Source organism: Leucopleurus acutus, assembly GCF_964270905.1.
Source record: "Leucopleurus acutus genome assembly, chromosome: 3".
Taxonomy (NCBI): Eukaryota; Metazoa; Chordata; class Mammalia; order Artiodactyla; family Delphinidae; genus Leucopleurus; species Leucopleurus acutus.
This window is the reverse complement of record NC_139145.1, coordinates 138,666,362-138,679,546: the sequence shown is the minus strand read 5'-3', so window position 1 is coordinate 138,679,546 and position 13,185 is coordinate 138,666,362. Positions and strand designations below refer to the sequence as shown.

General features: G+C 32.5%; 1 protein-coding gene across 1 annotated transcript in view; it reads right to left on the bottom strand.

Annotated features, from left to right (window-relative positions):
• HCN1 (hyperpolarization activated cyclic nucleotide gated potassium channel 1) overlaps positions 1-13,185 on the bottom strand; it is a gene marked incomplete at both ends in the record, with an annotated part of 364,544 nt that overhangs the window by 153,874 nt on the left and 197,485 nt on the right. Inside the window, one exon of the mRNA XM_082836084.1 lies at positions 8,299-8,460. Within this exon, the coding sequence (XP_082692210.1) occupies positions 8,299-8,460 (162 nt within the window). The remainder of the gene's footprint in view (positions 1-8,298; positions 8,461-13,185) is intronic.

The window sequence follows — 13,185 nt, the reverse complement described above, 5'->3', positions numbered from 1 at the left end:
TACTCATTTCCAGAATATATTGCATCTTTAAAAACTACTCAGAAATAATGGAGTATATAATGGGACTATGAAAATGTTTATGCTAAGATTCAGATAATGTTCCCACTGTTGTTTTCTTATATCCCTGACTTATTTCGTGGCTTTCTTCATGTCATGTGATACCTAAGTAAATGAGAAATTCAGAATAAATGGGAAGTTAAAATATCTTTTCTTTGCCAGATTTTCAGTTTTATGAAAGTAGTAAAACGAACATACACATACAAAATGCAATGAGTTTTTCAAATATTTTCATATATATTCCAAGTTCTTACACTGGTACAATCAATTTATAGTTGTTTTCTGTAAACATGAATTGACAATTTATAGTGGATGAAGGTCTTTGGGGCGCATGAAGTAAAATGCTATGGTAGGTTCAGCATTAATTCAGGGGAAAAAATTGATTTCATCATCAGTCCCCATACTGTCTGCTTCTGGCTTTATGTAAATCTAATAACAATTCTCTGGGTCAGACTATTCATTTGCAAAATGGGAATGAATGTGCTTTCCTTTTATTTAGAATAGACACAATAATGTGTTACATGTACCATTACATTACATCTGTGAAAGTCTCCACAAAATTCATATATATTATATATATATAATATATATATGGAGATGGAGAGCAAAGTCTAGTAAATTAATCTTCCTGGAGAAAATATTGAACTGTAAGATATTTTGTTTCTTTTCCAATTTTAGTTGGTGCCACTTCTTAGATAAAGTAATGTCATGAACGGAGCTTGGTCTAGCCATTGGTTGCTTAAATTTGAAAGCTAGTCTATATAAGAAAACTAATTTTAGAACTTACGGATTGGTCTTGTTATCACTGAAGCATGTTACTATAGTCATAGCTAATATATAATTTAAGTAATATCCTTTATCCTTCTCTATTATGGAACTGTAATTCATGTTAGAGGTTTTCTGAAATGTACATTTCATTTGAAAACAAAATGTCAGATTATGATTTATTTCCATATGTTGATTCCCCTAAAAGAATACATGTCTGACAAGGAAGAAGACACCATGTGAACTGTTTCACTTTTGTGAAGAGGTTGTGTTTCTATCTAATAGAGAAGAGTCACCAGGCTGGCTTTCCTAATAGGCAGAAACAGGACAACAAAGGAGATTCACAGCACTCAGCAGTCTGCTGACCTACTTTGTTATTATAACTCATCAGAGCTATGAATGCACTTTTTTTCTCAGTAAAGCTACATAGTGACTTGTCAGCAAATTAATTACATCTTGTTAGGGCTTTAAAACATTCTGTTAAGGCAACACATTGTACTTAGAAAAAAAATCAGTAATGTAATACTATAATTTATAATGTATAGAATTCAAGTCTGAAATACATTGCTAGACCTCAAGAGAGGAGAAATACATTTTTAATTAAGAAATATCTAGTTTCATGTCTTAATTATATTATCTCAGTTGTATTATTTCAATCAGTCATTATCTAATTAGTTTATGGGCTTTGTAAAACAAAGAGTGAATCTATTTTAATTTTATCTTTATGCATTTGCTAGAATATCAATAGATAATAATATAGTCATCCTAAATTTCAGTATTCTACTTGTATATGGGGAATTGCATATGAATAATATGTATTCCTTTTTTTTTTTCCAAATCATTCACTTAAAACCAATAAACAGCTCTTTTTACTCTAGCCCCCCAGCACATGTTTATTTTGACTATTACAGTTTTTGAGCTAAAAGTGACTGGAGTCTCAATCCCCACTCTTTGTCGAAGGTTCCTGATCGAAAACCAGTTGACAGTAATGGAAATACAAGTCTCCCTATTTTGTGTCTCCACACCCCTTGGTTTATACCCCCTATAGTCTTTAATCTCAATCCACATAAGGCTGCCACTAGCACACTGTTATGTGAGTTTAAAAAAAAAAAAAAAAAAAAGAAGCATTTCTGGGTGGCTAAATTAGGGAGGGAAAAATTGGAAGAATGGCCACATTTTCAAGTGTACCTGTCTTGGCAAGCAGAAAGAGGGCAATACTTCCTTAGCACTTGTCTCCTTGCTCTTTGGGCAGTGCATACATTACAGAGGCCACAATTCAAATTTATATTAATGACTTTTGTACATAATTTTGTATATAATTTTCTATTCATTTAGATTAGGAAATCTAATTATCTAATCTCTGTATAGTTTTTACACCTAGGAAGAAGTACTATGAACAAAAGCTCTTTAGAATGTAAGCACTCTGACGGCAGGGACTTTGTGTCATTCTCTACTGCTTGTTCAGCGCCTACAACAATGCCTGGCACAAAGCAGGTACTCAATAAGATTGCTTAAGTGAAAGAGTAAATAATATACCCTCATTTCATAGCTGAAGTACAGTAAAGTTAATCGATTTGCCTAAAATCACAGAGGTTGCAGGGGTAGACGCAATTCTGGAATGGGTCTCTATAAATTCAATTCTGCCAGCTTTTTTCCCTCTCTATTCTGCTGTCTAGGAGAGCCAAGATAAGCTATATTATGTTGTGGTTTACACATTAAAAGACATGCCTCTGGAGAGGAAAAAGATAACTGGAGGACTGCATAGCAGCTCTTCACTGCTTAGACTTACAAGTAAAATATGATACTGTCACTCAGAGCCCACTGACCATCACTATCACAGGGCCCCATCCAACTGGAAGGGAGCTAGAAAATGTGCATAGTGTGTGGCCTCTTGGTTATTAGTAAGTGTCCCTGACACATTACCTCAAATGAAAATAAAATTGCACAGTAATCTAGATTTTTCAATCAAATCTCTTATTTTCTCCACATAGGTTTTATTAATTAGACTCTTCCAGACATTTTATATCTTTTTTTTCCTCTGATAGTCTTAGTTAGTATTGTTCATACATCTTAACGTTTTGCTGAAAAATATTGTTATTTATATAGAAATGAAAGGCTCGAGAAGCTCATTGATTTGGATTTCATGAATTTTGAGTACGTTATATTGCCCACAAGTTGGTCAAGTGATTACATATCTTTGAAGAAATCATTTGATGTACACATTATTATAACACAAATTATCCAAGGAACAACATTTTAAATGCATAATAGAATAACTCCTTTACACATAATTTTCAAATGCTGCTGTTAGTTACCCATTCTGTTATAAATAATTAATATTTATTTAGTAATATGTGCAAGAGTGGTACAGGACATGTGGGGTACGCAGATACTTATAAGGCACATTGCTTGACCTCTAGAATGGCATCTCTCAAGATGAAATAATGCATAGATTCCCTCAAATAACAAGAAAATAAAACATTATAAGGAATGATGTTTGAGTTGGCTTAAATCATTTTGAGGATGATATTACTCAAATAAACACAACTATAAAACTAGATATGTTTCTCATCCTTATAGTTCTTGTAAAGCTGAAACAGACATAAATTTACAAACAAAATATTAACAAAAATAAATTAATAAACACATCTCAATTTAAATTTATTGTGATGGATGATGTTTTGTTTTGTTTTGTTTGCTGAAACCAAATAGTTGTATACAAGGTAAATACAGTGATGATTATTATAGAACTAGTTTTCCTAGAGTATGTAGTTTAACACACAAATTATATACTATGTAAGGAATGACTTAGTTTTCAAACCTATTTCTCCATTTTGCCTATGGTGAAAAATTTGTACAACGTCTAATATCATGTCATTAAGCCTTCATTTGGTATAAATGGATCATGTATTTATTAAGCGTATATGCCAGAATTATTTTATATAGCACCTCATGGCACTTCAACCACAAAGGTAAATTCAGATGCTGTATTTAGGTTGATACTAAATTCATAATATGCTTACATTGAAACATTTCGAACTATTGCCAACATGTATCCATATATTTACCAGATTGCTGGGAGAAACCCTGTAGACTCCTTGACAGTAAACCTGAAGATTTCAATTAGAGATGCATTACTCTAGGAATGTATTATTTAGCTGCAAATCCTTTATTCTGTAAAGTTATTCCCTAAATTATGTCAAGATTAATATGCAAGTTCAGATGCATTGTATTTTTTATTTTCTTAGTTAGGTTCTCAAATGAGTATTTTATAATATTTTATAATTTAAACCAAAAACCCATTGCCTCTGATCCCTTTAATTATCAACTGTTACAATTTTAGTGTGTGTGATACACCTAAAACACAGTCACAAAATATCATGGGAATGACAAGATTTTCAAAATTAATCTTGTTAAACATTAATTATCTGGCAAATCCAAGATTTTCATTCAGACAGAAATCTATAATTCAAACATTTCTTGAATGAAACAAAAGCAAATATTACAAACGCATAGCAAGATTAATTCCTATTCAGGTTGCATTTTGCAAGTCAGTATCTCTTACCTCTTCAGTTCAAGTAGCCCACCATGGTTAGTGATTGAGTTTTTTAAAATTAAGTTTTATTGAAGTATAGTTGCTTTACAATGTTGTGTTACCTTCTACTGCACAGCAAAATGAATCAGTCATATATAAATGGAGTGACTGACTTTTTAAAAAACAGCACTTAAGCAATTATTTTAGTGGAATTTATAAGGACTGGAAAGGAATTAGCTAAGAAGAATTGAGCTTACTTCTATGGAATAAAATGCAGATTAGAAATAGTTAATATAACAATAAATATATTGAACAAATTACCAGTTAGTGATATAGTATAGTTATGGCAATGCCTCTTGAATTTGTCATCTTAGGGCATATATGGATAACTAGCTAGTAATGTATAAATGTAGATAAGGATATAAATACAAATGTAAACATCATTAAGGAGGATTTAAATATATAGAGAGACAAGGGTATAGATATACATGCAAATGTGTTTAAGAAAGATTTAAAATATATATATATGAAAATAAGAATATAGATATAAATGCAAAAATGGTTAAGGAGGATTCAAAATAGTACTTAAAACTATAAACCATTTAAGAGCATGATATGGAAAAGAAGGAAGGCATAAGGAATTCGCTGCACACTCTACCTAATCATTAGCTTAAATCATTTAGTACCAATGTCAAATGTTAAAGCACAATTGTCAAGCCCAGACCCCAAAATGACTAGCATCAATCATGTCCTGCATCCACCCTGATCTGGCTTTCCAATTTTGGCCTTCCCAATATGATTTTCTTTTTCTACATCTATGTCTCCTATCAGTCTTGCCACTTTTTAGTGTCAAAGCTCAAATGCTGATTTTCAAGTGACTTTTTACTATAATCGGTGTGCTGTGACTACAAGTTTCTTTTTTTGTAACTACTTTTTTAAACTGTTTTCTATAATCTGTGCAACATAAGGTATTCTAACGTAGTTTAGAACAGAAATTATAGAGTCAGATAGATATGCATTCTAATCTTGATTCTATAATCTACTACATGTGTGACACTGAACAATTAGTTTAACCTCTAAAAATCTCAGTTTTCTGAACTGCAAAATGGAGGAGAATAGTGCATACCTCATTTTTCTGCTGTGAGGACCAAATAAGATAGCCTTTCTCAAAGCACTGGGGTTTGTATACAGTAAGCATGATATGTAAATATAGAGTGCTTTTTTCTTATATTGGATTTTCATTTCTCCTTTATAACCCTCTTTGTATGTAAATACACTTTTCTCTGTTTTGTTGTGACGGATGGAAGTTTTTTGAGAACTCAATAACTTTAGGATAGAAAATAATATCTTCAAGGTCAAAAGATACTATTGAGATTCTCTATTGATTAAAAATTGTCTTTTTTATGGTTATTATCTCCTTCATATCACTAATATTCACAATATAGAAGAATTTCTGGTCCTTATAGTTGAATGTAAGACCTAACTCTTTCCTACGCTCTACGTTAGAGTTAGACATGGAAATAATATTAAATAAATGTGAAAGAAAATGGGAGCCAATTTCCTAAGTAAAACTGCAGCCAAAAAGAAAAAAACCCAAGAAGCAAATTGCAAATTCAGGAAAGGTATTTTGTTCAACATCAGAACATAGCAAAGGTTTGACTATGTTAGATTAAAAACAAACACAGACACAAATAGGCACATATACAGGCATTTAAAGAAAAATGAGCAAGACGTTAAAATTTTTCTTCATTAAATGTGTTTACCACTACACATATTAACTAGTATATTTCCTAATATTATAATTATACAATTATATGCCATTTATGGATACCTAATAACAATTCCTTTACTCTTTCAATAATGACAATTGCTATTTTTTAAAAGATACATAGAGAAAATTTAAAATAATAATTATTTGCAAACTTAAATATTAGTTGGTGCCAATGATGAATCATCTTTTGGCAGCGGTGTTAGTGTTTTTTATAACTATTCACTCAGTCAGCCGTGAGTTTATAAGAGCCGTTGTTTTTTCCTCATCCCCAAATATCTTAGTATGTCTTTATGTTTGCTTCTTCAGTGATAAGAAAAGTGACAGATCTATAATCAATGAGACTACACAGATTTGAAAAGTGAGTTGATCAAACTCCTTGGTTTGTTTTTTAGATACAGAAAGTTCCATAAAGAACATTTCTCAAACTTTTGATGATAAGTGACTAGGTTACAACAAATTACTATGTTTGGCACTGTTGTAGGCAGTGGAGATAAAGTATAGAACAAAATCCAGACAAATTCTTTGACTGAATGGCACTTATGCTCCGGTGTGGGGAACACAGAAAAATATAAATAACAAATAAGTGTGTGTGTGTGCATGCCCATGTGCGTGTGTGTTGCTAAATTCTTTTAAGATAAAATATAAACAAATTGGGTAATATATTAGGGTGGTTAGGGAAGGCTTCTGTGAGGCAGTGACACTTAAGCAGATATGAATGAAATGAAGGAGAGATCCAGGTGAATACTGGGCCTCAAAGAAAGGAGTGAAAGGAATAGAGAATGGAGGAAAGGAGGGAGGGAGGAAGGGAGAAAAATACGTAGGCAAGAAGAGACAAAAGGGAGAAAAAAAGACATTCTTCTCAACATGTGCTGTAACCCCTCTTGCCTTCAAACACAAAGCCTGAGCTTCATTGGTTAGGAGACAAAAATGTATATTCTTAAGATGTCTATGTCATTTTTACAATAACAATCTATGAAATTAATAATAGAACAGTCCGGAAAAGAAGAGGGTGTTCAATTTATGCCAAAGTTAAAATTCTGTGAAAGTCTCATAAAATTTACCACCTATAAAATGTGAAACACAAGAGAAGGCTATTCTGATGTGCAGTTAACTTAAATAACGTTTTATTAAATATAAGGTAATTAAAATATAATGCAAGAAGAAAATATGAGAACTTAAAGAGAGAACAAATATCTGTGAATATATGTATTAAAAATATTCACGGGCCTCCCTGGTGGCACAGTGGTTGAGAATCTGCCTGCCAATGCAGGGGACACGGGTTCGAGCCCTGGTCTGTGAGGTTCCCACATGCCGTGGAGCAACTAGGCCCGTGAGCCACAACTACTGAGCCTGTGCGTCTGGAGCTTGTGCTCCGCAACAAGAGAGGCCGCGACAGTGAGAGGCGCGTGCACTGTGATGAAGAGTGGCCCCTGCTCGCCGCAACTAGAGAAAGCTCTCGCACAGAAACGAAGACCCAACACAGCCAAAAATAAATAAATAATTAATTTTTTAAAAAATTCACAATTGTTTCATTCCTTTGTGAGTGTTGCACTATGTATATCAAAATGAATGCTCTTAAAATTAAATGTGAATATAAGTACACTTAACTATGTAAATCAAATTTCTATTTCACAGATATTTTTATATTTACATGTCTTTTATGGTAAAGTTTAAAGGCTATCTTTCCCATGATGTTTTCACTAGAAGGAAGTACTATCTGAAATATCATTGCATGTCATACATATCTCATTTGCATTTACACTGATGTAACATGTCTGCATGTTTACAATGCCTAGAATTGCATGTCTTGAACACAGTAAATGCTAAAATCATGTTGAAAGAAAGAAGTTATTCTGAGCAGTAGGCATTTTTAAAAGAATGTTGTACAATACTATGACTATATGTGTGTGTACCTTTGAAATAAAATGTCTCAATATACACAGAGTAAGATATCTAAAAAATAGAGGCTGTAACATATACATCCCCCTGGAACATTTCATGTAAATAAACTTTAGCTCTAGAAACAGAAACATCTGATTTTATATCCATAGAAGCAAAATTAAGTTTTCTCTCACCATTTATGGGGCTAATTAGATCATTCTAACATAAATATTTAGAACTTGTTGGCAAAACGTAGAAAACACAGTGTAAAATAATACGAATTACTTACAACCATCTCATTTAGAGACACCCAGCAATCTGGTGGAAAGTCCTGCAGCAGTGGTACCAAGAACTGAAGACAGCCATCCCAGTGGCACAGGAGCAGCATCATGCCGATGAGGTTAAAAATTCTCACCACAGCGCTGGCGAGATCATATGTCATGTGGAAAATCTGTTGACCAAAATATAAAATCAATTCTTATAATCAAATTTTTAAAAGTCAAGAATACTACCAATGTCAGTAGACACTGACATTATATAGTGCAAGTATCAATTTAATAAAAATACAGAAAGAACTTTTACAAGTAGAAACAGAGATTGCATGTCTTTATCCTTACATTGAGGTCTGGCACTCTATGAGTATTACAACCAACTGTGGGTTCTCCATGAGGAACAGAGGTGACATGAATACATTAAATCGATGAGTCATGTTTTAAAGAACATTGGTTTTGCCAGTAGTTTTTCACTTACTGTCCTTCCAAGCATTTTAGCAAAGGTGCTTTAAAAGAAGTTAGCAAATTTGACAAATGATGGGCACACGCTTCTCTGCTTCTCATTCCTTGTTAACGGATTTGTTGAGAACCAAAAAAATAACCCAGGGACTGAAAACCATTAGCAAAAGTAGTTTAATTGCAAAACATAAAGGAAGATTGACAATTAACTGCAGTTAACTTTATAGCTATATGAGTTAGAGCTACTTCTTTTATTGTGCAGATTGAATGTGAAGAGTGGCTTTTGAGATAAAAGTTCTCTGAATGGTTAAAAAACAACCGTGCAGCACATTTTAAAAATTAAAATTGTTATGTCCATTGTATTATCTGCATGTTACAGGTTTCCCTTTCCTGTGAAACTTTATTTGTACTTTCACAACATCCATTATGATAGGTTAGATTATTTCAGAAAGCACAAAAAATTATGACAAGTGAACATTCTCCATCAGAATTTTACAAGTGGAAACTTACATAGAGCTTTATATTTATAACTTCTCATTCAGAACCTGAATCCTTTCTTTAGTAGCTCATGTGTTATATCACTCTTCCATTGCTAATACGGTTTCTGCTTATATTTCACCTAGTCTAGAATAACAAAATCCACTTGGGAGCTGATGTATAATTGTTAAAGGGCTACTGAGTTAATAAAATTAATAAATACGTATAAATACACAAAGAAACGACACCTTGAGATACTTAGGATCACATTTTGTACAATTCGCCAAAAGAATGGTCTATTTTTGAAGTAATGAGGAAACCATGTATTGAGAAATTAACTGAGAAACAGGAAAAAAACTCGCAAATTTAATACTTTGATTTAGAAACTATATCTTGGTAAGGAAACTTCTATAATTCTTAAGAAATGCATACTGAAGTGTGTAGAGGTAACATGACAGCACAGCTGCGTTTTGCTTTTATAAAATCAGCAAATCTATCTTTAATTAAATGTTTTTCACTTTGATATATTTCTATTAGCCATTAATTCTTTCTTTAAATAATCTTCCTTTTTGACACAGTAATCAGAGTGAGCAAAAAAAAAAAATCCTTCTTTGTGGGAATGTACACACTGTTCTGAATTTTTTTTAAAGTAAGATTGGGATCCTGGATTTTAAAGTCAGCAGATCACGTATTTTGATATCAGACAGCTTATATGAGTAGCAATTTATTTTAAAGCATTAAGAATTTTATTTCCCATAAAATATTTTTATTTTATTTTATTTTTTGTGACTTTCAAGTCTTGTTTTATATTTTTTTTAATTTTTATTGGAGTATAGTTGATTTACAATGTTGTATTAAGTTTCAGGTTACAGCAAAGTCAATCAGTTATACATATTTTTAAATCTGGTTTTGTGTTTGGCAAACCCAAAGAAAAGTCCTTTTAATGTTCTTTCCTCTGATATTTCTTGGTCACTGAATTTGAAAATAAAATAGTACCAACATTTTTATCAATAACTTTTCATTAAAAGTAACAGTAAAATACAATAAAAAAGTTTTTTACTACTAAAGTAGGGAAAGAAAAGCACCATGGATTTCATTTTTTTGTTTAGTAATAGAATTCTATATTTATATCTAAGCATTTCCTGACAAAATGGACATATTGAACAATATGTCTTTTGGGTAAGTGTTACATAGTTGAGAAACAGGGTAAAACTGAAGAACATAAACTTCTGGATCGAACAAGAAACTAATCTCCTTTCAACCTTATTATCTAAAAAAACAATATCTGAAACTGTCTGCCAATTATCTGTAAACTATAAAATATGGGCAGCAACCGGCATTCAACTATAAGATTTTAGAATGAAGTTTGGGATGTTACAGAGAATTAGGGCCCATTCTCAGAATAGCTGACTTTTATGGATTTTCTACTTTCTTTATCAGGAGTTAGATTCTTTTTGTAAGGTCTTAAGTGATTACTTACTGAAATAAGATAACATATTCTAACAGTTATTCACCAATTCCTTTAATAAAACCCTGTTATTTCTAAATTGTTTTCCAGAGAAACAGAACCACTATTTTCATAAAGGAAGTTAATGGGGTTATAAGGCCTTTCATAATATATTAGAAACACAATTTTTTTGTTTTGCTTCCATGTGATTACTGAACTCCTATTGTACAGGATAATCCCTAGAATTAAGCCTAACCTCTACCCCATTTCTATTCCTAACTTCACAATGTTAGTATACTATACTCATGCTAGATTTATATACTAACTCTACTGTAGAGTGCTCACATAATTAATTTCATAAACGGTCTCCCTTTTGGGCCTTTAACATTATATGTTCAAAAGTGATCTCACTTTCTGGAGCTATTCCAAAATCTAACATTGGAAGAGGCACAGCAAGTTGGCTATTTTGACACTGGTTAATATCAAAAGCTAATTACAAATAGTCAAATCCATGTAGCTCCATCCTGATTTATCTACCTGACAAAAGGACATCATAGTGTATATAGTATTACTTTTGATGCATACATAAATGTGTGTAGTTGCTTGGGCCCGATTTGATTGTCTGTTGAGCTCTTATAATTAACACACCCTGGAAGGCATAAGCTTCACATGTGACCAGTTGCTGAGATATTTATTTATTCATTCATTTATTTAATATTTATTATTTTTTAATTGAGATAACACTGGCTTGTAACATTATATAAGTTTCATGTTTACAACATTATATTTCTACTTCTGTATACACTACAGCATGCTTACCACCAAAAATTTGGTTTCCATCCATCACCATAAAGTCGACCCCCTTTACCCATTTTGTCCACCGCATGCTGTTTCCCCTCCGGTTACCACTACTCTGTTCTCTGCATCTAAGTGTTTGTTTTGTTTGATTTCTTCATTTATTTTGTTTCTTTTTTGTTTATTTATTTTTTATATTCCACATAGGAGTAAAATCATATGGCATTAATCTTGCTTCATCTGACCTCCTTCACTTAGCCTAATATCCTCAAGGTCCATCCATGTTGTTGCAAATGGTAAGATCCCAACTTTCTTATAGCTGAGCAGTATTCCTCTGTATTTGTATACCACATCTTTTTTATCCATTTATCCATGGATGGTCACTTAGGCTGTTTCCACGTCTTGGCTATTGTAAATAACACTGCTTGAATATAGGGGTGCATATGTCCTTTCAAAATTAGTGTTCTTGGATAAATACCCAGAAATGGGATAGTTGAATCATATGGTAGATTATTAATGGCCCTGGTAAAACCTTGCTCATGGAAGATTTGGAATGAGAAGACTGTTTCCTTAGGGAACACATACATCTGCAGATAGTCACGCTAACCAAAAAAGGAAACATCTGGTCTACTTTAAGCAAGGCCATAACTTCTTATTGTCTAAGGGTAGCTTGTAAGATAAGTCTCAGGGCAACTTTACTCAACTTCCTGATCAAGTGGCCAACATCATTGATTAATTAATTAATATTTTCAGCTTTTTTCCATCTATGAGATAGAAATCCTAAAGTGATAAATTCCTATCTAAATCTATTATCTTAGCGCTCCTGCATGCAAACCTGACAACTCAAAAACAGCACTGTAGATGACACTCAAATTGTTCAATGAATTGTAGTTATTAATTGTTAAATCAATTGTAAATTGTTAAGTAAATTATTAAATGAATGAATGAGACTGTTGCAGGGGGTTAACAATAACAGCAAAAGTAACATTTTATGATCTTAAGAGTGGAAAGTTTTCGCTTTTGTGTTTTAAACCAAGGAATTTAAAAAAGAAAAACAACTTCATTATTTTCTACCTTCCAAGTAATCGGTACTTGAAACCTGATTTGGGTGCTCAGAGTGTGGGTAACAGAAAGACAGACCATTCTGACCCACCAGCAATATGTTTTAACTGGTACTTACAAGAGTCAACAGAAAAAAAATAATTAAAATAAGTTTGAAAGGTAGCGCTTTAATTTTATTTTCACCAAAACTAGACTACAAAATATGTCAGTGGAAGGCACTGTGCTTTACATTCACCCAGCTCAGAACACTGTGTTTTTCATATGACTTCAAGGAGAGGAAAGAGCTGGTCACAGATACTCATTGAATTACTTTTATAATATTATATTTCTAGAATTCTGCCCAGATGGAGTCTAATAACTCCAGATAGAATTGCTGGAAGAATTATCTGAGTAAGATAATTTGATTCCGAATCCCAAATCCTGCCCTAATATTTGCATATTTGTTCACCATAAGTATAATTTTTTGTGATATTTCTCCCGGGAGCAATGTATAAACTATCCTGTTCTTAAAAGGTCGAATCCCTAACTGTATTATATGGAGATATCCATAAATTAGCAGAGTGACTGATTCCAAAATGCTTCCACACTCATTCTTGATAAGCTGGATTCAGGGGTCTCTCAATCTAATAACCCACCTATGAAATCGGTGAGACTTAACCAATCC